The sequence below is a fragment of the Prosopis cineraria genome, unplaced genomic scaffold (assembly GCF_029017545.1).
Source record: "Prosopis cineraria cultivar Desert tree isolate PC_DT_omini unplaced genomic scaffold, ASM2901754v1 PC7, whole genome shotgun sequence".
Taxonomy (NCBI): Eukaryota; Viridiplantae; Streptophyta; class Magnoliopsida; order Fabales; family Fabaceae; genus Prosopis; species Prosopis cineraria.
Window position 1 is genome coordinate 34,715,204 of NW_026555338.1, and position 27,891 is coordinate 34,743,094.

Genomic DNA, 27,891 nt, shown 5'->3' on the forward strand with positions numbered 1-27,891 from the left:
TCATTATTATAGAGAATTCGAAGCGCAAGAAATTGTTTGATAAAACAAAATCCTGTTATATCATCACTTATACGTTCTACTCTAGTCTCAAGTAATAAGGGATTGATGTTATCAATGGCGGTGTCAAGACCTTGAGTTATGGGGTGCAACATTTCAAAATTTAATAATTTAAAAATAACTTAATAATTTTAACAAATATATAGTACCCTACGTGGTTTCATGTCATGAAATCATTAAGTAATTATTTTTATTATCGATGTTAAAGAAAATATCTTTTTCAATATAAGTTGCTAGATAATTATTCATCATAAATAGATCTTCCCTACATTCTGCAACCGATTTTTCACAAATTTCATAATAGAAAAAGCTTTTTTAACTGTTGTTGTGGCAACTGGTAATATTATTCCTAATGGAGGATAATTTTTTTTTTTAAAATCCAAACATCTTTAAAATCAGATTAAGGGATGCAAAATATTTAAATCAAGGGGTGTAAAATATTAGAACATGTAAATCCTCCTTGCAATTTTTCCTGAGTCCAGTGTGTAGTGCCGCCTATGGATGTTATACGTGTGGATGTGTGTGAAGCCCGTATATAATTATAAACAAGAGTACGTTTGGTGCATAAAATCCTTAAAAAAACAAAAAAAAAATGTTAAGAATTCATTCTTATAACTTCACATAAAACTATGTGCAAAACACCCCCTGAATATGGATTACAAGAGTATAACAAGTATCCTATAAAAATTATCTTTTTTTAGTTAAAAACGCTGCCTTTTCTCATTGCTTTTATTTGCAGAATCAAACAAACTTATCCTAAATTTTCCGTAAATCAACATTTGCTTGCCCGACATCGAAGAGAGAGCACTTATTTTAAGCACTAATTTTCTGGACTGGCTTGTCGGATGAATGTGAACAGGATTTGTTTGATTATATTGACCGAGATCTTGACTAACAATAAAGGGCGAAACTTTGATACTTGCTATTATAAAATCTAGACCTCACATGGATCACTAAGTTAAATAAAAATTTAAAAGCAAAAATCCTACGCGTCGTTCAACTCTTGAGCCTGTTTCCATTCATTCTACTATATGCATCGTTAATGTAGTTTTATAGAGAATTATTATAGTGTTTGGTTTTGGCAGGGATTGATTGTCTTGAATCTGATGTTCCAATTTCCACGCAAGAGAATATGCCATTTATGTGGGCGTGCTGTTTAAAAACAGTGAAGAAAGAAAAGATTAGGCTAAACTTGAGTAAACAATATTTCAAGAGACAAGAGGATTAAGACATTAATAATTACATTTACGTCTCCACATGTCAATTTAAAGACAGTTAAAATTTTAATAATCTTTTTTTAAAAATAATTTACGAACAAAAATATTGATTGAGATAGTTGTAAATAAAAATTTTAGTTTTTAGTTAAGAGTAATTTCATTTAAAATTTAAATACTTAACTTGCAATTGAAGACTGAAATTTAAAATTTCACGAGGGCCTAAAATTTTCATTAAACTGATATTTTGTGATTTAAATGTCATTTGCTCATCCTCCCGTTGAGATTTCATCTTGCAGAGTTGCACCCACGAGACAGCAATTTGTACTTTAGTTACATTTACACTTATAATTTAAAACGAATGAGACGAAAAATTTGTGCTACTTAAGACCGAGCACTTCTGGCTTACCTCACCTAAACAGGAAATATAGTACTTTCCTGATCCTCTCTGACTCCCTCTGATTCTCCACTTCACTACATCTTCCAGTCCAAACCCAATATGGCAAGCAAGAAATCAGTCCCATTTCTTCATTAAATTCTTCTCGCAGGCACAGTCTTGCCTTGTTCTTGTAATGGAACTCACAGAAAGGAGCAAAATAATGGAAGGTTTTGACTGGAGCTCGGGCATTTGTGGGAATGCCTCACAGAGAACCAGTCTTGGTTTTACTGCTAATTCTGGCGTTATAGAAAGTGGATTTACTTCATCTTCTTCTCTGGTTTTGGATAACCAGATAGGTGAGCTCGTGGAGGCTTCTGTCAGAGAACGAAACAAGGGCTTGCCCTCTGAGAGAAGCATCGAAGCTTTGAAGAACCATAGCGAGGCAGAACGCAGGAGAAGAGCAAGGATCAATGCTCATCTTGATACTCTTCGCACCGTAATTCCAGGTGCTAACAAGGTTAGTCACTTCAATATTGCCTTCTATACCATCAGTTTCTTCACTGAAATATTTTTTTAATCTGAGTCATTGTTTTCTGTGGCATGAACCCATAGATGGACAAAGCATCATTACTGGCTGAGGTGATCAGGCATTTGAAAGAGCTGAAAGGGAATGCAGAACAGGCTTGTGAAGGCTTAATGATACCAAAGGACAGTGATGAGATTAGAGTTGAAGAACAAGAGGAAGGTTCCAATGGTTTTCCTTATTCAATTAAGGCATCTCTGTGTTGTGAATATAAACCTGGGCTACTGTCTGATATAAGACAAGCACTTGATGCTCTTCATCTTATGATAATGAGGGCAGAAATTGCAACCTTGGGAGGGAGGATGAAGAACGTGTTTGTGATAATAAGCTGCAAAGAGCACAACGTTGAAGATTCTGAGTACCGTCAGTTTCTTGCTGGTTCTGTTCATCAAGCTCTCAAGTCCGTGGTTGATAGATTCTCTGCTTCACAGGACCTCGTGGGAATCAGAAAGAGAAGGAGGATTTCTATATTCAATTCATCATCTCTGGGAGAATTCTGGTGAGGCTTACTAAGTCCATGGGGGGAATTTTATAGCTCCTTAAGCATGAGTATGTCTGGTTGCGAACAACTGATTGATTGAAGATACATGTCATGTGCCTTACTGAGTTACTGCCATGTAAACTTGATTATATATAGATACACTGAAATGAAAAATCTTGCTTTACTGCGTACTGCTCCTCCTGACCTGCACATGTCCTTATGCGAAGACGAATCTATAACGTGATCGTTTATGTGTGAATAATAGATGTAGAGCATTTAAATTTTTATGTCCACAATTTTTTTTTTTCGTTTTTTAACTGTGAATTAATAAACAGAATTCAAGCTATATTGCAAATTTGCAATTATGCCTTTTTTGTTAATTCAAAGCTGAAAATCATTGAGAAATTTATGTAAATTAATTCATATTAATTTTTAGGAAGAAATATATGTGCTAAGGGTAGTATTACAGTAAAATTTATTTAGTATATATTTCTATTTTTCCAAGCATATTATCTCAATTTTTTGTATTTTTGAATTATTTATTTATTATTATCAATATACTATGATATAAAACTATAAAAAATCATATTAATAATAACATATAAATAGTGTGGCATATATTAGCTTTAATCTTGTTGTTATTATTTTTTCATTCATTCTTGTATTTATTTTGAATTTTTTCCTTAAAATTAAAGTTATATACTCCCACCATAATATGAGGCATTTTTTTAGAAGCCTTACTTTATTCAAAATATAAGGTATTTGATAAATTTTATAAATAATTATTATTTTTAATTATACCCTTATTTTATTTATTATTTTTTTAAAAAATAATATATTAAAATTTTAATTATTATTATCCAAATATTTATATTTAATAAGGATATTATTGATACAAATAATATTTTTTAAAAAATTATAAATTAATTATTGATACCCTCTCTTCTAGTCTGGAGGGGTTTTTTTTATCAACAAATTAAAGTAATACACTAAGTATAGCCCAATTGATTAAAAAAAAAAAAAACAGAAAAAAACTCTCCAGCCACACCAAGGGACCCATCAGGTCATTGTAGAACCTTGTATTCCTAAAGTATTATCATCCTACGGCCGTTATTGCTCTGACGCAGAAGCGCTGGGGTGCTGCGTCGTTTCTGCCTAAGGGAAGGAAACTGAGACAAGCCTTCGTTCTGTCGAGTCTTCTCGCTGTCGATACAAACTCTTAACCCATTTCAACATAATTCGATTCCTTCCGCCAATCCCTTCCTCTAATTTATCTGTTGTTCTACTCAGTGCCTTTAAATCTGCAGTCTCTTTCTCTCTCTTTCCGTCAATCATGGCGCAGGAAGAGAAGAAATCTGACATTCAGAAAATTGGGGACGAAAGCGAACAGATTGATGAGGCCATAGAGCTCGTTCTCTTTCAAGTGTCTGAATGTTACGTCTATATAGTAAGTATAACTCAGATCATCTTTGAAAACAAAAAGATTGAGAATATCTTGCAATTTCAAGCTTGTTCAGTGTTTGTTCAGAATTTAGTAGTGTAGGTGAAAGATTGTGATTGGTCAATGAAAAATAAATTTTCGATGAAATGAGAGTTCAAAGGATCAAGTTTGACATTTGAGCTCAGAATCAAAATCTGCATCATATCCCCATCGCCCTCTCATGTATTTTTGTCGAATTGAAATGGTATTATTTCATAAAGCTTAAGCCAATTCAAAAAGTATGGTGGCAATACATTTTGAGATTTTTTATTAATTAAATTTACTGTCATAATGAGATAGATGGCTTGAAATCTTGAATTTTATAATATCTGTAATGTGTAGCTGACGGTTACTCCAATGTATGCAGATTCCCCCCAGGAAGAGCGCAGCTTCTTACAGGTTTCTGGTTAACTTTAAATTATGATTCCTGATCTACTATACTTGTGATCTGTTGGCTATGCCAATTATTTGGCATAACTTTAAAGTTTCTACCAATGTGCACTTGCTTGGAAAAAAGCCAAAATTTTCAGCGCCTGGGAATTTTCATCTGATGACGCTATATTTCTTTCGAGACATTTGTAAAAGTGTCTTCTGGGAAGCAATTGAGTTTAAACTCTTTATAGTTTAGTGACTCAATGCTTCCACTGCTAATTGAACAATTACCCTATATATCAATATATGCTTGCGAAATTATTTCAGGGCTGATGAATGGGATGTGAACAAATGGGCATGGGAAGGGACATTGAAAGTCCTTAGCAAGGGAGAACTATGCATTATAAAACTTGAAGATAAGAAAACAGGTAAGATTATATTTGAGGTGCCTTGATAGATCTTACATTTAATTCCTCTTTCATTTCTTTTGGTGTTACTACATTTAAAAATGTTTTATTTAATTAGGTGAACTATATGCTCGGGCATTTTTAAGAAATGGAGAGCCGCATCCTGTGGAGCCTGTTATTGACAGCAGTAGGTATGTAAGGCTGTTGTTATTTTCTTTGAGTTGTAATCATGTCATTTTCTGCTTCTTGATGCTTAATGCTTCAATTTTGCAGATATTTTGTTCTTCGCATAGAAGAGAACATAGGTGAGCCCTGATATCTAAATTTTGACTTGCTTCTTTTTCTTCTTTCGCACTGTGCAAGAGCTGAGGAGGAAAATATATCCTTCTAAAAGAAATAAAAGCAACAAAAGTGGGAGGAGAAGAAGAAAGAAAACATAACATAGTAACATAAGAACCTTTTGGATAAGATTTTTGAATTGAAGTTCAACAAACTACAGCGGTATCATTTTCAATCATTTCAGTGATTTCCTTTTCCTCACAGCTCAAAGCAGACAGAAAAATTATCATAAGAATTATCAAGAATTTAGCTTATTCTGCAGAAATATTGACCCGCAAGATGGTTTCTGGGAAAATACTTGCTTGCATATTTCTGAAGCATTGCTGGAAGCTGCTCTATCTGATGCTTTAAATAGAAGATGGGATTCCATCTAAGAGGGTTTCCAGACAAGGACTCGCTAGCATTTTTCTGAAACATTCCTCAAAGCTGCCCCATCCGATACTTTATAAAGATGTGACTTCTTACCTTAGATATAAGTTTTGTGAAGGGGTGGCACTAATTCTGGGTAGGTTATAAATATAACTTTAATAGGAGGAAGGTATTGAGTTGTTTGCCCATAGTCCAGAGATGCACTTACAGTATCCAAGTAACTTTTATTATTATGATCATGAAACTCATGAATGGTACATGAACTTGTTGACGTTATTTTAAGATTGTGGGTCCAAATATGAGCATTCTCTTTCGAGCCCTTTTGAATTAGTTGACATATGGCTTGACAATGATCAATATTTTGAGATTCAGAAACCAGACATCTTTGCATGTGTAATCTTTAAAATTCATTACAGGTAAGTGATTTGAGTTTAGAACTTATAAGAATGTCCAGAGAACGAAATGTCTTAGTGGTTACTGTGAATTCTGTGGTCTGCATCCCGCAGACAACAGACTGGGATTGGCGCCTGACTTGAATTAGAATGGTCAACAAATTCCTTTTTGACTAGCAGAGAATTTCTCCATGATGGTTGGGATTTCCTTTTACCTTAGCTAGTAGCTTGCAAATAGGTGTTCATAATAATTCTGAGCTGTCTTTTAGTTTTGTTTCATTTATATTGATTGAATCGGTCATGCATCCTCGTTGTGAAAGGCTACTCAGAATATGTAAGTGACATTAGCATTTTTTAACCATTTTCTCTCTCAATTTATTTATCATTGTTGTTGATCTCTCAATTTATTATTTTTAGCCCCTGCAAATTTGGCTTGCAGAAGTGTACCTTTTGTCTTTTGTCATAGTAGTTGAAAGACTTGTGAGCTTTGACTCCACATAATCCAATGCAATATTTCTCTATGCTCCTTTGAGTTTCATATTACTTTTCAAATTTGATCCTTAATAATTGGAAATCTTGTAGGTGGCCGTCTTCGGCATGCCTTCATTGGTATAGGATTCCGAGAAAGAACAGAGGCTTATGACTTTCAAGCTGCCTTGCATGACCATATGAAGTATCCTTAACATATTTATAATTCTTCTTATCTATCTGATTTACCTGGTATCTTTTCATGCATTTTTTTTTTCTCAGAGTAAGTGGCATTGGAAATAGATACCTTGCACTGTTTCTCATAAAAAGGAGGGCATGTATTTCCCTAAATTATTTTAAAGATATCTAAACAAAAAGAAAGAAGCAGAAGAGATGGAACAACATTTCCAGCAAATTTCCTCAATTGATTACAGTTTAAAAGAAGGAGAGACTCTCAAACTGCAAATTAAGACTAATGTATTGGAATCATTTTCTTTTTTGATACAATGTGTTGGAATCATTTTCCGTTGGTTATTCAGGTGCAGTCTTTCTTTATTAAGTATCGTGATCAATATGAGATCCTTTGTTGTTGTCTGCAGAAAAGTGGCCACAATGTAAAATCCAAGTTGCCTGAGCAGGGTCAGAACAGCACCTCAGAAGAAAAGTGTAATACAAAAGAATCTAAACTGAGCATCAAGTTACCGCCCCCACCTCCCCCAGCATCTCCTACTTCCCTGCAGAAGTCTCCGACAAATTTCAGTGCCGAGAAAAGTCCTAGAGACGAGACGCCTAAAATAGACAAAGAAGAACAAGAACACCCGAAGTTTCCAGAAAATCAGAGCACGCAGGATACACCAGATGATGATTTTGGCGATTTTCAAACAGCTGGTTAACCTTGTTTACCACTCTAACATGTCTGTGTCCCAGCACTTTGACCTTTATCTTGTACGTTGTGAGTGTTTGATGATTACAAGGAATGTGTAAAATTGAGGTATTGTTTTTCGGTACATAACTCCAAATATGATTGAGCTCAGATATTGAAGGCGCGTATCTTTTTGTCTTATCCTTCTAATAGCAAACAAAGTTTCCCAGGATCCATCCATATATTTGGTTTCGTTTTTTATTACGGAGGTGTCAAATTGATCGTTTACTGTGGTTTTGTGGAGTCGTTCCCACCCATGAATCGTTGACGATGAACAAAGGCATAAGGAAACAGAAAGCTAGATTACAAGACAAACTGTGGAAGCGGACGAGCAACATGCCTTGTCGTAGCCGTACGTAAAAGCTATCCGTATCACGCCTATCGGTGCTCTTTATCCAACCTGGTGGATATTGGATAACCCAGTACCGGAGGAGAGTCGACGAGGGACCGTGGAGTCAAGTTAATAAATATATTGATATATTTATTTTATTACCAATTATTCATGTGTTTATTTGTTCCTTAAAGATGATAGAAGAATTTCAGTCAAAAAAAAAAGATGATAGAAGAATAGTGAGAGCTTATAAGAATATGCATATCCATTTCATTTCATGGAGCACGGCTTTTCCTCATAAATCAAATTTGGAATGATTTGTCCGTGAAATTAATTTTTTTTAAATAAAGGAATTGTTTTTTTTTATTGGGATTGATATTTGAGGAGGCGGAAGAACCTAATAATCGAAACATATAAGCTTGATTGTAAGTAACGTTAAAAAGTTGAAAACTTGAAGAATATGAAATAGGATTATACAAGTTTCTTGCTTTCAAGTTAGACTACACGTGGATAATTGCAGATGCGGATCCACTTTCTTATACATGAAGTTATGAACTTGCTATTTTCTTCTTAAAAAATAAAAGTATGTTTCGCTTATATATTTTTGTTATTACAATTTTTATACACGGTTTATGTCACAAATCATTCTGGTATAAATAGAAAATATCCGCTGCAATAGCAATGCACAGGGTTTATGAGAAATTAATAGGGATTAATGAAGGTTAAAATAATATTACAGCCATCGTATATAGAGATTTCAATAACAATAACACATTGAATACAACATGCTTTGATGAACTAAATAATCAGGAACTGTCATTTCCCCATCCAGTATATTTTCAATGTACGAATATGATGACTGACAAATGAATGAACAAACCAGAACAAACAAAGGTTTCAACTTTCACTGGACCTAAAAGAGAATTTTCCCTCAATAGTATTGCAGTCACCATGGCGTGACTCATTTTCTCGCCAAACCAAAACCACAAAATCTAACTTTTTATAGGTTACGAATGGAGTGAGTAACGTTGGGCTCAAATATTGATTGGTTAAGAATTCATGGGACAATCAGTAAGGTGAACGAGGCCACGTTAAGTTAGTATACATGAACAAGGTTATGGAATCAAAACATCAGATCCACAAAAAGCTTACCTAAAATCAGGTATGCTTTCGGATCTATATATGAATTGACATCTCGCTCTATTATAAATAAGGTGAACTTGATTTTTCACACAAGGCAAACGGTTAACCAATAATAGATACCCAATCTATGATTTGTTGAAAGCGAAATTTCTGGCTTCAATCAAGATTATAAACAACAATCTATCTCCTTCCTTTTACTTACCTTTGTTTTTTGCATCTTATTATTATTTGTATAAACCACTACTATCTTTCTTAGTCTCACAATTTCAGTAAAAGATTAATTTTCACAGTGCTGCGAGTTTATTTTGTGTTGGCTCCAGCGAATCTGTTGAAGATTCGGTATCGTAATAGTATCATGCATACCACCATATTTTAATTTAGATTTGAGTAACTGTCATCCATAAATGCCAGCCCATTCAGTAACAGCGGAAAAATAAACCAGCAACCATTCTGCAACTACCTTCTCTATTTGTTTTTTCGTTTTTTTTTTTTTTGGGGTGAATCCCTTTTCTATTTGTTAATTACCTCAGTCACATGATCTTCAACTATCTTGAAGAGTGGCGCATTACTTTCGTCAATGATTTACAAATTACTACAACTAAATAGTGATTTTTTTAAAAAAGAGAAATGTATTGAACGTAAATTAAACTTGATATAGCAATAAAGGATTAAAAAGGAAACCGAATAAAAACTGAAGAACCTTATGACAATACTAACCAGGTGGAGAAAATAGATGGAAAGCTTGTCAATATAACAACACCACCTCATGGATTGATTTATCCACCGTTAAAATAGGTCCCACCGTTCCAAAATTGGCCGACGGAAAAACAAAAAACCCGAAAAGCTGAATTCTAGAATCATGAAACCAATGAGGAAGCGGGACCCACACACCGGAAAAGTGAGCGACGAGTGGCTGGATGAGCCGAGATGACTAGGAATCGGAATCCACGTGTCAATCGTATGGCTATAATACGCTCCCCAAGCTGAGTCTTCACTCCATACGTTTCCTTTCCTTCTCTCCTCGGAGACCGCCTCCTCAGTCCTAATCTGAATATCTATACGTGTGTGTATATATATAGATATATTTTTTTTCCCTTTCCACTTCTGTTATCGGATTAAATTTCGAGTCTTCAGTCCCTTTAAAGGCTTAATTGAGTTGGATAGGACTCCTTCGGCTTGGCTTTGTTGGACGTTCCGAGCAAGTAAGTTCTGAACTTTCTATGAAATAAAACCCTGTGCTTTTAATCATTTTCATCTTTTAGGTTATCGGATAATAATATCGGAACTGGGTTTTGTTTTCTGAGCACAATTTCCTTCTTTTTCTGGTTTTAATGGGGCTGTATGTATGCCTTTTTGTTTTTTGATTGAATTTTGGTGGGGTCTTTTATATTAATTTTAGCTGTTCTTAGGCAAAGTTAAACTTTTACCCTAGCCTTTCCATGACACTTTTGATTAAGGAAATGTTCTCTTGTAGCCTTTTGTTTGTACTTTTTATTAAGGCGGGGAGAGGATGTTTTCAGTCTCGACTGTCTGCTCAAGAAAAAAAGAAGTAAAAAAATTCGGGATTTTTTTGGTAAATTGCATGAAAGGTTTGGTTTGGTTTAGACTTCAGAAGATAACATTATGGGCTCGCAAAGTTGTTGGTTGGTAGGAACTGGGATTGGGAGGTTGGGGTTTTGAGTTTCACATGATTAATTATTATTTTTTTTAAAAATATTACCTGGGTTTAAAAGAATATTTCTTGAATCTGAACGTGTTCTAGGACTGAATTTATCTGCAAGCCATTCTATATTTTTGGAAATTGTAAAATACTCCCTGATCAATGCCGTTCTACATCACTTCAGCCTCGCTATTGAAAACATAAATATAATTATATCGTGTGTGCGCATTGGTATCTTGAAGGCAGTCAGGTTATAACGTTTTAAGGTTCAAACAGGAGGATTATAACCTTATTCATAATTCCAGCAAGGTTATTATGATCACAATGGAAGTAAAAGGCATAACTTGGGTTGGGAATATATACCAGAAGTTTGAAAATATGTGCCTGGAAGCGGAAGAAATGATATATGAGGTACGCGTTTGTTGTCCATTTAGCTTTCCTCAAGCAGGCTAGTGAGTTCATGTAATAAATGTCATTAGAAACTTAATTTAAAATATATGCCTCTCCTCTAATATTGGTGAAGGTGTACCTTTTCGTCATATTTGGCTAGATATCTGTGGTATTCTTTCTATAATTGTTATTACTCATTAGTATGGTGATTATAATTGTTATGGGAGTTTAATGTAACCTTTAAGACAGCTTAGTTCTATGTATTTGAACTTTTTTAGCAGTAGCTGTTGAATTGTTTTTTCAAGCTGCTGGTTTGCTTCCCTGCCATGAATTTACAGTATCAAATCCAACTCCTTTTCTTCTTTCTTTTTCTTTTTCCTTTTGCGATAGGACACCATTAAGTACCTAGAGAATCAGGTGCAGACTGTTGGGGAAAGTGTTAAAAAATTCTATGCAGACGTCATGCAAGATTTGCTGCCCCCTTGTGATTTGGATGAAAGAGTAGTGTCTGATTTTCCTATAGATGAAGGCACTAATGTTGAGGTCCATAAGAAGTCAATTATGGGTCCCAAAGAAAGACCTTCAAAGGTTGATATCAAGCATGTAAGGAAGGATTTAAGGATCAATCATGTTATTGATAAAGATGTCACCTGCGCTACATCATACGAAAAATCTTGTGACACTGATGTTTTATTGACATCAGCTCCTGGCAACTCTTTCAAAGCGAACAACTTCCATTCACGTGCAAGACAACGTGTTAGGAGTACAAATATCAGATCAAACCTTGCTCTAACCAGGACAATGGATGGAATCTCTTCAACTGAAACAGAAACAGAAACATGCAGGCCGTTGTCCAGTAAAATTTTAAGTGAAAATCATGAAGTGCCTTGTTGTCCTGCAGCCAGCATTTCAAATCAATCTCCAGCTGAAGTAAAAATGTCAGACTTGGTTTCCGATTGTTGCAGTGAAAATGAAAGTTCTGAAGAGATCCCTGATCTTCCAATGTTTGATCCTAAACCTGCTGAAGGAAAAGAGATGAATGTGAGTCCTTCTTCCTCCGGTGTCCAGTCTGGAGAACTAAATGGTGAGTATCCTTGCAGATGCTTTCTTTTCTTCCCTCTCCTCACATTTCTCCTCCTTGTTGCTGGTTGCTCGGTATTGGCTTCTGATGTAACTATTAAAGTGTATTGTTTATTTTATTTTCTACCATGAAAACAGAATTACAGTCTGATTATTGTTCTTATAGCACTGTCATTCTATCTCATCCAGTTCTTAAAGCGTATTCCTCAGGAGTACTTATTTAGTTCATTATATGGACCTCCTTTTGTTGAATTTCTGGAATTATATCTTATTGCTGGTCTGGTTGTTCTTTCTTATGGTGCATGAATATAATAATAATAATTCTCACTCAGTAGCAACTGAGAATTCGACAGGAATTTTCTAGTTTTGTTATTTTATTCATCAATTTATTTGTTTTGTTTATATTCTTCTGAGTGTAAAAGATAGATACTAAAGCCTTCTTAGAAGTTTTAAGCTTTGCCCCTCTGTTACATCTGATATGAAAGGTAGAGCAACATCATCTGATTCAGTAGCAATCAATGCAGCATTGGGATTGTAGTTCAAAAACATTCAGGTGGAACCACAAAGCTGTGTCACTCTTAGTATAGGAGAGCTTCATCTGATTTAAAATTAGGGCAGCACACTGGAATTTTTAGAAAGCTAGGGAGACAAAGAGTGTGTTTAAGACCTGTGCCTGCACACAGCATCACGGGCATACTTTGGATGGATTCTCTAGAGAGCTATATCATCATTTAAAAAATAAAAATAAAAATTCGTGTTCATATGTGGATTCCTTCCTGGAAGTGGAATCGGATGAGGATTGATTGTCTTACGTTGGAGTCAATGTTTTATAAGTGAGGCACAGGCTTTAGGGCCAAAATAATGGTAGTTTTACTAGTCTGTCCTGCTTCACATTCTGAAAGAAAAAAGACAAAGATTGCGACTTTCTTTGAACAACTTACGTTATTCTCTTGTGAACGGTGAGTCCATTTCTAAGAATGTACCTTAGACACATCAAATAAAGCATTCAACTCACTCAAATTTCCTCTGTCTACATTATTTAAACATAATATTTAGCTCAGTCAGATAAAGGAAGTTTTGCCTCAACTCTTTAAACACTCCCTGAAAACTAGCTTGTAACATTGGAGAGCCCAAAGTCTATAAATCTCACATCAAAATCCCACGTTTCTAATTTGGGACTCAAGTCCCATATCTTGCAATTGGATTCTAACTCGACCCTAGTCAGAGGGTTGACATAATTTGTTTACAAACACCTACCAACGTTCCGGACAAATCCAGCATCTTCTGTTATGTTTACATTCTATCGTGTCATCTACTAACGGTGCTATGAGATATGATGCCCACTAAAACTTTCCTCCATTGGACATTATTTAGTCACCAGCAATCCCAGCCTGAGTGCCATCTCTGCGTGCTGAGAAATAGGACAATGATTTGGGAGGGCTCACAGATAGGTGTGTCAAATTGCTGAGGCAGTTATAAAGACGGACGTGGCTGAATTTTCTTTAGGCAGCTCTGCTAAATTTTATCACTTGCATAATTATGAGGGCGCACCAGTTTTATAAGTCGGGTGCATTTATAAGATGTACCTACTTAGGTGTTTGATGTGATCACCAGCGATTTCATTCTGAAAAATAATTCTTTGAATGCTGACTAATTTCTTATAACGTGTTTTACATGCATGCATATTTAAACAGACATGAAGTTATTTGGTTGCATATTTTTCTTATGCCACGATATCTAGTAGTAATATTTCAAGGAATTCCAGATGGGTGGAATTTCGATATTGATGTTATGATAGAAAAGGACCCTGAAGCCATGGAAAAAGGTGATGAGCAGAAGCTTGAGCAGTCTTGTGTAATGGTGAGTGGAGATGAACTCAGATTAATCCCCATGGCTGGAGATCATCTAAAGACTAACAAGGTACTCTCTCCCACTCCCTCCCCACTCCCCCTCTTCTCTAGAAGAATATTCTTCTTGAACTGATTGTTACTATCATTTATTGTTTGAAGAAAAAGATGAGGCGAGTCTTTAGCTTAGGTAAGAAGTCTGGAAGGAAGCAAGAGTATGAGCAGCTTGCAGTATGGCATGGGAACAGAGGCAAAGGCAAAGGAGAGTGTGTGGAGGTTTCAGATGCAGCTTCTGCAGAGGAGAATCATAAGAAACCAATTCTTCCAAATATCACTGAATTTGAGTGGGAGGTTCTTTAAGCATCACTGTGACAAAGTCATGCATGCACATATATTTCCACTAATGCAGTACTTTTACATCCACTCCTCGCTTAGTCCTGGTAGAGCTGTGATGGGTTCAATGTTTGTTTATATCTATGCTGCCTCTAAACGGCTCTCCAGCCACGCTTCCTTTTCTTTTATTTTGCTTTCTTAAGAAGGGAAAGTAAGAGAAGGGAAGCCTTAATTTGGCCATTTTATGAGAACATCCAAAGAGGAGTTCCATCTACCCATTATATAACATTTAAATGATGAAATGCAATTTATGTATCTACGTTCTCTGTCTCTCTGTCTGTGCTTGCTAGTGCCAATTGCATGCCCCTTCATCCCGTTTGCTATTGAATCTAGAATTTTTAATTTTGGACGCAATGGAAGAGCCGTGTTATTGCATTTCTATTTCCTGTGGTTGCACGCAATTGAAATGGGATGGCAATGTTATCAGCTTGAACTCTCTGGGAGATTATGAGGACCATTGACGCGAGGATTAAACTTTAGAACTTCTGTAAACAGAAAATTCTCGTGGAAGGACCATATGTGCGCAGGCTCATAGCTTTCTGATACTTAAGCGGGGAGTGTGTTCCTAATGGTTGATATTGTGCAAGAAAGTAGGTATCTATTTTTAGGCAAAGTTAGATGATACGAAAATACGGACTTAAAATTGCTTAGCTTGCTGGATAATAAGAAAATAGTGTTCGAGCAGATACTTATAACGCTTGTAAGACTCGATGACACTTTCTCTTGCAGCAAGTAGTGGTGCAAGTGAGACTTAATTGTGTCCAGTTTCAAAAATAAACGAGAAGCACGTCATTGGCCAATCATACTTTGCTTTTTGGATGAAATGTCAATCATACTATTTTGGTCAATCAAGTTATTCGCCAAAAGATTGCCTGCTCTCTCATACAGACCTGATAGTGAAAACGTGAGCGCACGAGCCGAGAGGCCTGCAATAGTCAAAGCAGAAAATGTTTAGCAGGTGCAGGCCTACAATATCCCCAACATTTTCTTCCTTCCTTTTAAAAAAAGTAGAAATAAAATAAAATGGTTTGAACCTCTTACGTCACCATTCACATTTTATCTTTGTAAATAGTTTGAAAATTTTGTTTATGTACATATGTGTGTAAGAAAAAAGGATTAAACAAAGCTATGTTTGCATCAATTCGTGTCAATATTACTTGATCAATAAGGTCTTTTATTTTTCTTCGTGTTTGAGAAATACTTGAACACCTAACCTTATTTGAGTATTTTATTTTTAATTATTTTTCAAAAATCATCAATTTTCAACCTTTAAACTAAGTAGAAGAACATAGAGTCTTGTTTCAATGGAGCTATGATGATGGACAAAGCCGGCCATTATTGACTTATGAAATTTCAAAAGGAAATAGACAAGAAGATGCAAAGCATGGAGAATAAAGAAAAGTATCCAAGAATTTTATCGTTTGGCAAGCAACTTGTGCTGAAAGTCCACCAGAAACAGAGATGGGCCAGGCTTTTTTGGTAGGCATGACCCACAGAGCCCAACTTGAAATAGGATTATCTTGAAAACAAAGATAGCCACATTCTCTGTCCACCTTTTGGCAGTAGACGAACACAAGTGCGTTAAGCACCTATTCCTTTCCTTCGTTATAATCAAATTAACAACCCACAAAGTCTGCTTGCTTTTGATGGCTTCCTTCAATAAAGACGGCAACCCACAAGGCAAACAGGACCTACAAGAAGGTCATTTTAATAGTGTTTGTTGTATTTTATACATGACTTTAAAATTATAGCATACTCATTAGAAAGACAAGTAATTGAGGAATGGGTAGGATATTGAGAGAAAACCCACAAGCAAGTAATGAGATTTTATGAGGTAGGTATGGATAATTAAGAATGGAGTGCAAAAATGCTTAGATGGCTCAAACTTAATAAAGTGGTCAGAAGTTAGTAATGATATTCCCTTCTGTCTACTCATTGTCTTAGCATGTGTTTGGTGCAAAAGCTTTAATTTCAATTTATATAATTTTATCATGCGCAATTAGCTAGCCAATTTTTTTGACTTGTATGATAAATAATTTCTTTCATTTACTTTCTCAAGGGAAAAAATTATTTTGACGCAATTAATGTTTGGAAATAATAGAAAGTGTGTCAGAGAGGAAGACGCAAGCAATCCATATATGAAGCAAGTAAAAGCATAGATCTGCAATATGAGCCAAATCATGCTACCCTCTCCACCCCCAATTATAAGATCAAGTTTAAAATTTTTTTTCTAAATATAAAATGAAATTAAAGTAATTAATACTATATTTCAATTTTACTCCTTATTTATTTATTTATTATTATTATTTGAATTTCTAAACATTAATTTATTAAGATCATTAATTAAAAAGAAGGATGAAATTAGAAAGTTACACTTTTTTTATATATTTTTAGGGTTATAAGTTATACTTAACTAACATTTTTTAATAAGCACTAAATTTGTCAATTTCATCTCATATTAAGAATCAAAATAGTATTATTCGAAAGCCAATATTGCAGAAATTTGTAGACCATTGAAAGAACTTGGCAAGTGAGTATGGATTAGTAATTAATGCGACTTGATATACAATCTAAGCAAAATCCATTTCTGGCCCCACATTGGAAAATAAATTAAAGGAGAAAAATGTGAGTACATAAGTACACGTCTTATTTTGTAACGTAAACGATGAGGGTGATGGTTGGATTAAAAACTTACTCCGAATTTCAGAATCAAATGATTATTCAGCATGTGTAATATAAAAATGTAACTTTATAAGTGATCGAGTAATCAGTGGTATAAGTGCATTGTTATCATTAGAATAAAACTATTTTTTAGCTTAATTAATGATCTCATATTTAAATCTTGAATATTTAATTATGTTAAATATTTATTATGAGAGCTTTGCCATCGCCTCGACCCGTAAAAAATGAGTAATTATATAAAAAGTAATTTTTTTACTCAAATTAGAATAAAACGATATGATATTATTAATGTCAATATTTCAAAGTTTGATGGCGTCAAGGGTGTGTGGAAGTGTGAGGACAAATTAATAAAATATGGAAATTAAAGAAAACAGTGAAAGAAACTGGTCACTTCACAAGTTGGCAAGTGAGAGCGAGAAAAACACTATTTTGTGATTCACACCTCTCAATGATCGACCCCACGCTGCATCAATTTCCACTCGTCAGTTTTTGGGCCTTCTGAATGATCCGGTGGGAAAAAAACAATTTGTTTAATTTTGTAGTTTTGACTGGCGGGGTCCGGATATATGAATAATGATCCACAAGTAGCAATGAAATGGAATTTAATGTGTTCCACACAAACAAAACAATGTCCCTACCCACTTCTATTTCTAAAACATTGGACATTATTGCAGTCTTGTCCTAGCAGGCACCTTCATGGTCCATTGCTTCATCAACACTAAACCCTGATCTCCATAACTAACCATCCCACCATTTCAAGGGCCCTTGTCTTGAGAATTGATTAATCAAAACCTGCTAATCATACACCTCTCATGAGTTTTTTTGTCTTTCAAATCACTCAATCCACATCCTCCAAACTCATAATTGTTAAAATCATTAAAAATCATACTCTTTCCGTTTCAATTTATAAAATAATTTTGAAAATGATTTCACATTTTAAAATATAAGATAATTTAATAAAAATAAAGTTTCATTATAGGGAAGGCTTATATATTTAGCTTTACATATTTAATATGCTTGTTTCTCATTAAATAAAAATATATGAATCTTTTATAGATTATTTATTCTGTAATAAATTTTTGATATTAATTTTATTAACATATTAACATCCACTTATTATAATTTGATTGGATATAAGTGTATTAAATATATAATACTAAATACATACTCCCTCCATTAAAAAATATAAGACATTTTTTGAAAAGTTAGATATCAAAAAATGTAAGACATTTTTTGTCTTTTGAAGTGTAATTATTACCTTTTTTTTTTCAAAAGTGTCCTTATTGATAATGATTTTATATTTATTGTAGGGTGTTTAATAGAAATAAATATAAAAAGATAGGGTTAGTTGAAAAGTAAATGACTACTTTATTGGGGGTGAAATTCAATTAAAAATACCTTACATTTTTTAACGAAGAGAATAAATCTTACCCCTCATTAAATATGCTTTTATATTTCATTTTTCCCAATTTATATGACACTTTTAAGAAAAATCATATATACCAATTAAATATATTTTACATTCTTATTTCTTCAAAATAAAAATATAAACTTTAAAAAATGTCATTCATTTAATACTCCATACGTGAAAAAAATGTTAAGGAGAGAAAAGATATGAGAGCGGTAATATTAAAAAATATCATTAATCAAAGTGTCTTGTATTTTAAAATGTTGAATCACCTTTAAAAGTGTATTATAATTTAAAATGGAGGGAGTATTATTAACCTTTTCTTATTATCATATCCTCTCCCAAATTATTAAATGAAGAGTATTTTTTAAAATTTTTATTTTTATTTTTTTAAATAAATTTTTTAAGTATATTCAATAAATTTTTTTAGTATGCATAATTTTATTAAAATTATTTTAAAAATTGGGGCCGAAGCAACATTCTAGAGATTTAAATTTGACAAAATTTGTAACGAATAACCTTGACATTTTATTTTTCTTACAAACACCAATTAAAAGATTCCTTTTGCAGACCCTTGATTGCAAAATTTGCAAGTTATTGGTCACGGAATATAATTTTTGTGATCATGCATATTTAATTTCCACGAGTGGCACTCATCTTTTTCTCCTTTGTACGCCCTAATTATTACACTCGTTTTCTTCGTCAACGGCGCTGATTAGAATCTCCAGATCATACCAAGTCCATGAACTCAATTTTGCAATTGTTGGCTCCTTTGCTTCAATTTTCTTTTCCACGTGAATATGTTCATTATTACCATATAATACTCTCCCCTGATCTGTTATTCTGCTGCTACGTACAAAATACTTATAAATTTGCATGTGCATGCATCTATGTCCATGTGTTTGCGCGCGTATCAAATTTAATTTAAAGTAATTTTTTTTATTAATGATTTGAAATAGGGTGAGGGACAACTCACTCTTTTGACTTTGGAAATTGTAATTTTCAAGTCATATGGTTGGTGGGGGTGCTAGAGTTCAGTTATTGGTAAGTGCTCTAAAGCTTCAACGGAATAAAAACATGGAGGTCAGGTCACTCGTCACCATCCATTTAATCTTCTGGCCCCTCTGCTTTTGTTCTTTTCCTCTTTTTTCTACCCCATTTTTAAAGGGACCAAAATATTCCAAACGTGTTAACAGATATTATATTAAAGGGGACAAAGAGAGAGAGAGAGAGGGATGCTTCCTGCAGATTTTGACTTGGAAGTTGCAGTCGCAGACTTCATTTCTCTACCATGAAGCCATCTGCTTGCAAGCTAAGCTCTATTTTACATTATTAGGTATGAATTATCCAAATTCCTATCTTATAAACTAATCAACCTTTTACAGCATAAAAAAAAAATCATAAAGTTTGATTTCAAGAAAAAAGCTTCATCATGTCTGTATGTCGCTTTAATTATCGGACTTGTCCTACATTATTATTCAAACAACACTCAAATCCCTTAGCCAATTTCTCATATAGGTTTCACTCTGCACAATCAAATCTTATGATTTTCCCTGTGCCTTGATTAAAAGAAACCATCCTTTGATTAAAATTCTCGTTGAGATCAAGGATCAGTTAATGAAAGATTTATCAATAACCTATATATGACAATTTGCTTGAAAGGGCACACTCTTGTACTAATAGGTTGGCTTATCAGGTGCATAACATGAAAGATTTATCCATTACTTATATCTTATGTAATGAGTACTCCTCCATTTAATATCCTTATTTGTAAAGTTTACTCCCTCTTGAACCACAATATAATTATAGTTAACTCATTTATAGTTTATAAATAATATCAATTGAAACCTTAAATTTTTAAATATGTCTACATCTTTTTATTTATATTAGAATTAAATATTATATATAAATTAAAAGCCTTGATAATAATAATTAAAATTTTAATACATATTTTTTTAAAAATAATAATAAATGAAGTAGGAATATAATTAAAAAATATAAAAGTTATTCAAGATGTTATTAAATTAAGTAAGGTTTTTTAAAAAATACTTTATAATAAACAAAAAAAAAAAAAGTCTCACACCGATCAACCTTTCGCCGCAGATTATTTTTCAACAGTTTGCAACTGAAGGTGAAGAGCCATATCCTGCGCCGCACGCTCAACTCCCCCATTTTTTATGCAAAAGAAATCAAAGCAGGCTCACGAAACAACAACCTCAAAATTGCCGGTCAATCACGGTGTTCTTTCTCTCTTTATCTGTTCCTATGTATATAAATTATTTTTAATTAACCTACCAATGAAATTTAATAATAATATTTTATAAATTTATTTTTTTAAAATAAAAATAAAAGTTTTAAAAATACCCTTTATTTGAAACAATTTTAATTTTATAATCACTTCAATTCTCTCTTTATTTCAAGAATAATATTAAAAAGTATTATTAATAAAATTTTATTTTTGTTTGATTGTTTTATATTTTAAAACTCTGAAATACCTTTAAAGTTGTTTTATAATTTAGAATAGAGAGAGTAATAAAATTGTCTTAAAATTAAATCACCTTTTATTTTTGCCCTTAAGTTCAAATAAAAATAAATTAACATATGAAAAGAATTTTCTTGAAAATAAAAATGTTGCACTTCTTTTTGGAACCTAAGAGTATTTTAAAAAAAATGTGCATAAAAATTACATAAAATACTTCTCATTAAAAAATATAAGATATTTTTTGAAGAGTTAAATATTTAAAAATATAAAATATTTTAAATCTTTTGAGGTGTAATCATTGTCCTTTTTCCAAAAGTTTACTTATTGATAATAACTTTATATTTATTATAGGGTATTTAATAGGAATAAATATAAAAAGATATGGTTGGTTTGAAAGTAGATAAATACTTTATTGATGGGTGAGATTTGATTAAAAATATTTTACATTTTTAAATGAAATAAGTGAGAGAAAGTGACTTTCATTAAGGATCAAAATAGACTTCCACTAATTATCGAAATAATGTTCCATATAGTGACTAAATATTCACTTCAATCCTATTTATAAGGCACATTTTTTAAAGTTTATTTAATTTTATTTATAAGTTACAGTGTGACTTTTTAAATAATATTTGAAAGATATTTTTAAAATTATTCTTAATAAATAAAAAAAATAAAATGACATCACTATTTAAATTTATTTTATATGAGTGTATTTAAAATTTTAAAATTTTTATTCTTTTTTATATTAATATTGATGAAATTAATAAAAATAACTTATAAAAAAAACTGAATAATATTACACAGTATTCATTTTAAACCATCGTTATCCGAGGAGACCTAAAATGACCTAACTGAGATTAAACTCACAGCAGCCACCGCACAAAAAGTTAAAACTGCAACAAGTGGATGAATCGAAGTACAAGGGACGCTGAAGGGAACTAGACTAAATCATATATTTTCTCTAAATGTCCATACTTGATCTTACTTTCTAACTTTCGAGAACTTGCTTTACTTGTTTATATAATTTAAATCACCCATTACCCACCAGAAATTCACATCCACTTTGAACAGTTTTATATCATGTACCTCTAGGTGAAGGAAATGCGGCCATTATTTTTGAATCAAGCTTATCATGATTTCAGATCAAGGATTGGATCAACCCCACATGCTCGTGGTTTCCAGTCCAGACAAGAACCTGTTTTTTAAGTGAAGTTCCACTTACTGTGCCAACAGAGTGAGAATATTAAAATAGGAAAGAAAAAAAAAAGTGCTCTGTTCGCTCTTCGCTTTGTGGACCCCTTACATACCGACCTCCCATGCTTCTGTGTCCCATACACATTTATACATAAGGCCTTACGTTGGACAACTCTGAGCACGCTGCCAGTCTTTTTGTATTGGACAAATTTCTTCTCGAAACCCAAGAAATGGGTTTCTTGCTACGTGTTCTGTTTCTCTCTCTGTTTCTCGCTCTGTTTGCCCACCGAACAAAAGCAAAGGACTTGGATTCCTCCTTCGGTAATGCAACCAACATCAGACCCAGAGAGCTCGCAAGCGGTCGATGCAATTGGTTCCGCGGGAAATGGGTTTACGACGCTTCGTATCCTCTCTACAACCCTTATTCCTGTCCTTTCATAGATCGCCAGTTCAACTGCCAGAAGCATGGTCGCCCCGATACTCAGTATCAGAAATACAGATGGCAGCCATTTTCTTGTCCGTTGCCAAGGTATTTACTATCTTACTTGAAATCACATGTAGGTACTACAGGATTTGTTGTGTGCTTGTTTCTGTATCAGAGTCTCATGTTTGGTTTTCAATTGGTACGAGCTTTTGTGCAGGTTCAATGCTTTGAATTTCTTGGAGAAATACAGGGGGAAGAAAATTATGTTTGTGGGCGATTCATTGAGCTTGAACCAGTTCAATTCTCTGGCTTGTATGATTCACTCTTGGGTACCAAACTCCAGGACCTCCACTGGACAGAAAGGCGTTCTCTCTTCGGTCACATTCGAGGTTAGTCTTTGCTTTCTCGTTTTTCGAAAATTTCAAACTCTTAAAATGAAATGATTGCTGTTTTGGTGGCGTTGCCCATGCAAGTTTCGTCATTTTCTCTCTGTTTTTTGAATCTGTTTGGTATAAGTCGGTGAATATCGAGCTCAATAAATCCCTGTGGAGTTTGTTTTTTGGCATGTTCCTGCAAAGCAAACAAATGATCTAAGTAAAGTTGGGAGGCTTTTCCTTTTGCAGGAAGCGTGTAATTACTGTTAAGTTAAATAATTTGATCAACACTCAATAAATGTTTCTGACATATTGTATCAGAAAACTTAAACGTGCTTTCATAGTTTTGAAAGATTTGATCATAGAGCATGAAGAAAAAAATGACTTGTTCTGGTTATGGTCAGAGGAGGGACCTTATCCTGCAAAATTCACACAGCTTGCTTCAAAAAACCATATCTCGATACAGAAATCGTCGAACTTTTCTGATTTGTGTGACCTCACCATTTGCTTTATAAAGAAACTTTACGACCCGAATGTCTGGAACAGCAATAATTGATGCTGGACCTGTAAGTTTTGCGCTCCATATCGCGCTGGTAGGGTAACTGAGTCATGAGTGAAACATAGACATTGAAGAGAGCCCCATCTCCTGTTGATGATGATCATTGATGCGCGTTCCTGTAAATATAATGATTGATGATAATTAGATAAACATCTTTCTTATAAATCCAAAACAATCCTTTGAAAGAGAGCGTGAGCGTGTATGAAGCTGTTCAAGTGGATCTTGTTTGCTTCTTTTTTCGCCCCTTTCGCTCCTTTTTGGGAGAATGATAGAACAAGATTCAATGTAAAATAAATAAATAAATAAATAAATAAATCAGAGGTAAGATTGATTTGATAATGTTGGAGTGTTTTTTTTTTTTTTTTTGAGCCAAAGGTAATGTTGGAGTGTTGAAGCGTGTAATATGCGGCGTTAGCGTATAATGACATGAGAATAGGGACCACACGTAGTGCAAGTTAGACGCACTTTGCTTCTTGCACGGCTTCGCCAGTGAAGGGTCAGTGAGTAAACAGGGAAGTGTCAAATTTAGGACCACTTGTTGCAGACGACGAAGACTCTTTCTGCTATTTTTTCTCCTTACAACCCCGTGGGTAATGGTTTGCTTTGCAATACTTTTTGTCGCTTACACGAACATTTCAAAATAATTTAATGACAAAGATTAGAACTGACTGACTCTAAAGGCAATTAATCCAGAGAAGACCATAGAAACGGCTAACGAAGTTATCAGGATCGTAACTTTGATAGGGATCGGAATGTAGATGTTAATTAAGGTTACTAAAAAATATCATCCCTTAAAACAATATTAATTATTTTTATCAAAATATATTTATTTTATGTTCACAACTATAAATTTAATTTATATTTTTTAAAATGGGATATTTTTTATATCAATTAATTCAAATGATAAGTTGATGATATGATAAACCAAATATTTTGAGCTGATGATGTGGTGTGGTGTGGGGTGGGTGGTGAAATTTGCAGGACTATGGACTGAGTCTATTTCTGTACAGAACGCCATACTTGGTGGATCTGGACAGGGAGAAAGAGGGAAGAGTGCTGAAGCTTGACTCCATTAAAAGCGGTGACGCTTGGAGGGGCATGGACGTCCTCGTCTTCAACACCTGGCACTGGTGGACTCACACCGGCTCCGCCCAACCGTATTCCTCCTGTCCTTCATTACTCGACCTTTGTTTAACTCAACTCATGTTTTACTGCTTTTGCTAACACCAAATCCTGGGCTTCCAGGTTTGATTATATTCAAGACCGACACAAGCTGTACAAAGACATGAACCGCATGATCGCATTCTACAAGGGGCTCACCACTTGGGCCAGATGGGTCAACCTCAACGTCAATCCTTCCCAAACAAAGGTCTTCTTCCTGGGGATTTCACCAGTTCATTACGAGTAAGCCCTTGATATCTGACATCTAATATCAATGAACTCTGGGAGAGTCCGAATCTGATATGTAGAGTAATGTGATCAGGGGGAGATACTGGAACGAGCCGACAAGGTCGTGCATGGAGGAGAAGCAACCATTCTTCGGGTTGGAGTATCCGGAGGGGACGCCGATGGCGTGGGTGGTGGTGAACAAGGTGCTGGGGAGGGTGAAGAAGCCGGTGTATTTTCTGGACGTCACGACGCTGTCTCAGTACAGGAAAGACGCCCACCCTGAAGCTTACAGTGGAGTCATGCTGGCAGATTGCAGCCACTGGTGTCTTCCGGGCCTCCCTGATACCTGGAATGTTCTTCTCCATGCTACTCTCTTCGCCTGATCTTTCTTTCCTCTTTCCTCGTTTCAGGAAAACCCATTGTTTTCCATTATCCATTCATCTGCTCGTGGCTTTGTCCAATAAAATGGGATTAGTGATCGTCTAATTTATCAGATTTAGATTATTTGCTTGTCTCTGGCTTCTCAACATATTTGGGAATGACTTGCCTGAACTCTGTACATGAACAAAAACTCAGGCTGCGACAAGAAAAATTCATCATCAAGAAAGCAAGGCACGCGGTTCAAATTCTGGGGATGCAGTGCAAGAGTCGCCAATATCCTTATTCCTTCCTATGGATCTATCATTTCTACTGTTTTTTTTTTTCCTTAGAAAAAAAATAGGACTATCATTTGTGGTTCTGCTATATTTGTACGCTGTGAAAGTGAAACAACAATGATGAAGGTATACTTTTGCATTCAAAATGCCAGTGACGATGACGGGCAAGCTGTTTGTTTTCTCACACGTAGTCTTCTGAGCCTCCATGGTCCATCATGTTTGGGCTTTCGATTTGTCCATTTGGTAAACTTCGATTATAGGCTTTGATCCCAGGCCCTGGTGAGATGGAATTGCAAACTTTAATACCCTCTTGTATCTCTCTTGTTGTTCTTCAACATGGTCATTTCCGTTTGATAAACTCCGTGAAAAAATAAATAAACAAACAATTAAATGAAAACAAAAAAAAAATATTTTATGCATGATACATTTTTTAATATATTTTGAGTAAACAATAATAGTATAATAGCAAATACCCAAGAAACCCATGAGTTTATCTATGCGCAGTTCTCCTGATGCTTTCATGAAATGAAATATATGTTTACAAAAATTTCAAAGCTTCAATTAGTATATTTTTTAATTATAGATCGATCATTTAAGAATATTTAAAATATAAAAAATAAATATTTTCTATATTCTATAAAGATACTGCTAAATATAATATTAAAAATTGGGTCTACCTAGTTGATTAAATCAAGAAACTGTTAAACAATTATCTTGATTGGTTCAATAAAATATTTTATTTAAAACCTGCTTGATCACAATTCAACTATGATTTTAACCTAATACCTTTGTAATGCCTTGAACTCTTCAATAATTGATCCAATTTTTATTACCATGCTACTAACATGACGATGACGAGTTTATTGGAATCAAAATTTTAATGCTAACATACGCACTTTCTACGCTACTTCTTATTGAACCGAGTAAAATATTGCTATAGAAAGTCCTTTTTGTACTAGCTAGGGACTTTTCAAATAATAACATATAATATAATATTTTATAAAATTTCGGAGTCTTAAATTTTTAGGTGCCACTGCACCAAAGTAAGTTTTTTTAATGCATTCTGTATTATATATGACTCTTAAAATGTAGAGAAAAGCAATATAATGCTATGAGGAAAATATAATAATTAAAACAATGGTTATGAATCTATATATTGACAGAAGCCTATAGGTGGGAATGAGTAGACATAACCCTTGGAATGCTTGATATAGGTACACCTAGTTAATCAGAGTAATTCAATGGAAGGGAACACACACACCCATACACACAGAGAGACATCGTCCATATGGTTAATTACAAGTTGGAACCTTGTAATTGAACAAAAATCAAAAGTACAAAACCTTTTATTTTGAGATGATGTTTTTTCTTTCTTTTTTAAAGTATTTTCCCTTGAGATGTTGGAAGGACACCTATATATAAGGCGCATCTAAGTAGCTCACAGCATAATCTGCTTCAACACACAGCACTGCTTTTGTGAGCCTTGCTCTTACAGGATTATTGTATCACTTGGCCATCCATCCATTTTAATTTAAAACTTTCTGAAACTCTGATATGCTTCATTCGTTTAATTTGATCTTTGGAAGCCGTTCATTACATTGTATTGATCTTTGGAAGCCGTTCATTTTATTCAGATAGCATGTTCCAATGTGGCTATCAAATCATTAGCTAACACCCAATATATAACAATTTTTCATTTGCCCCTTTTGTCCGCGTGCATGCATGGTTGCTTGCTTCTCCAGTATGATTATATATACTAACCTTTTTACTTTGGCGCGGAATTATTATATATTCTGACAACACTTACCATAATTATTACTGAATTATTTACATGATAATGTATTGCGCGTCAAAATACACACACACATATAAAGACGCTGGAACAATATAAAGACCAGATCAATATACAGTTCACACACACATATATGTAACGACCTAGAAAGGATGAAGAATATTTCATAACAAGGCCCTTCATACAACACTAAAAGATCCACTTTCATTGGAAGTTTAACGATCATTGAAGCACTTTTATAGGATTAATTCTAGATCTAAAACCAAACATGCATTTCAACCTGGCTGTTCACCGGAAGTCGCTATGTATCGAAAAAGGAGCAAGCCGGTGATGGCTGATACGGAAACACGAAGAAAAACAAAGACAACTAGCTAGCTGTACATGGCTTACTGCAGGTGAACAGAAACAATAACATCACGCATACTCGAACTGCGCACACACACATGAAGTCCAGTGCCTAGCTAGATGAAAGGGATCTTACTTAGCTTCTTATAGCACATCGTACGTGGGGGATTATATTAAGGTTGTCGTACGTAGCAGCATTGGTAGGTCATAAGTTAAGTAGATGGAGGTGAACCTCCCCAGTGGTGGCCGGCGTTTGGTCCATCTGGTGAAACCCTATCT

At 34.2% G+C, this 27,891-nt stretch overlaps 4 protein-coding genes across 9 annotated transcripts; all 4 read left to right on the forward strand.

Moving 5' to 3' along the window:
• The first annotated feature begins 1,702 nt into the window (after window positions 1-1,702).
• On the forward strand, window positions 1,703-3,227 carry LOC129316865 (transcription factor bHLH30-like). Its single transcript, XM_054961233.1, has 2 exons — window positions 1,703-2,167; window positions 2,263-3,227. Exons 1-2 carry the CDS (start codon window positions 1,844-1,846, stop codon window positions 2,734-2,736), a joined length of 798 nt encoding a protein of 265 aa, XP_054817208.1. The 5' UTR covers window positions 1,703-1,843; the 3' UTR covers window positions 2,737-3,227.
• A 603-nt stretch (window positions 3,228-3,830) lies between these two features.
• Window positions 3,831-7,604, forward strand: LOC129316888 (uncharacterized protein At1g03900). Its single transcript, XM_054961269.1, has 8 exons — window positions 3,831-4,161; window positions 4,562-4,593; window positions 4,894-4,994; window positions 5,092-5,164; window positions 5,247-5,278; window positions 6,656-6,746; window positions 6,904-7,018; window positions 7,141-7,604. Exons 1-8 carry the CDS (start codon window positions 4,048-4,050, stop codon window positions 7,432-7,434), a joined length of 852 nt encoding a protein of 283 aa, XP_054817244.1. The 5' UTR covers window positions 3,831-4,047; the 3' UTR covers window positions 7,435-7,604.
• Window positions 7,605-9,754: 2,150 nt separating this feature from the next.
• LOC129316164 (uncharacterized) lies at window positions 9,755-14,577 on the forward strand. 6 transcript variants are annotated; one of them, XM_054960464.1, is made up of 5 exons: window positions 9,755-10,139; window positions 10,874-11,008; window positions 11,378-12,071; window positions 13,833-13,987; window positions 14,083-14,577. In XM_054960464.1, the coding sequence occupies exons 2-5, from the start codon at window positions 10,913-10,915 to the stop codon at window positions 14,272-14,274; spliced, it is 1,137 nt and encodes a 378-aa protein (XP_054816439.1). In that variant the 5' UTR covers window positions 9,755-10,139; window positions 10,874-10,912; the 3' UTR covers window positions 14,275-14,577. The 6 variants fall into 6 exon arrangements, with proteins under 6 accessions (XP_054816439.1, XP_054816437.1, XP_054816436.1 ...); XM_054960462.1 differs by having other exon boundaries at window positions 9,762-10,139; window positions 10,782-11,008; window positions 14,077-14,577; XM_054960461.1 differs by having other exon boundaries at window positions 9,762-10,139; window positions 10,840-11,008; window positions 14,077-14,577.
• Window positions 14,578-22,244: 7,667 nt separating this feature from the next.
• Window positions 22,245-25,780, forward strand: LOC129316328 (protein trichome birefringence-like 39). The gene is made up of 5 exons (XM_054960691.1): window positions 22,245-22,602; window positions 22,715-22,886; window positions 24,412-24,587; window positions 24,676-24,834; window positions 24,914-25,780. Exons 1-5 carry the CDS (start codon window positions 22,304-22,306, stop codon window positions 25,200-25,202), a joined length of 1,095 nt encoding a protein of 364 aa, XP_054816666.1. The 5' UTR covers window positions 22,245-22,303; the 3' UTR covers window positions 25,203-25,780.
• The last annotated feature ends 2,111 nt before the right edge of the window (window positions 25,781-27,891 follow it).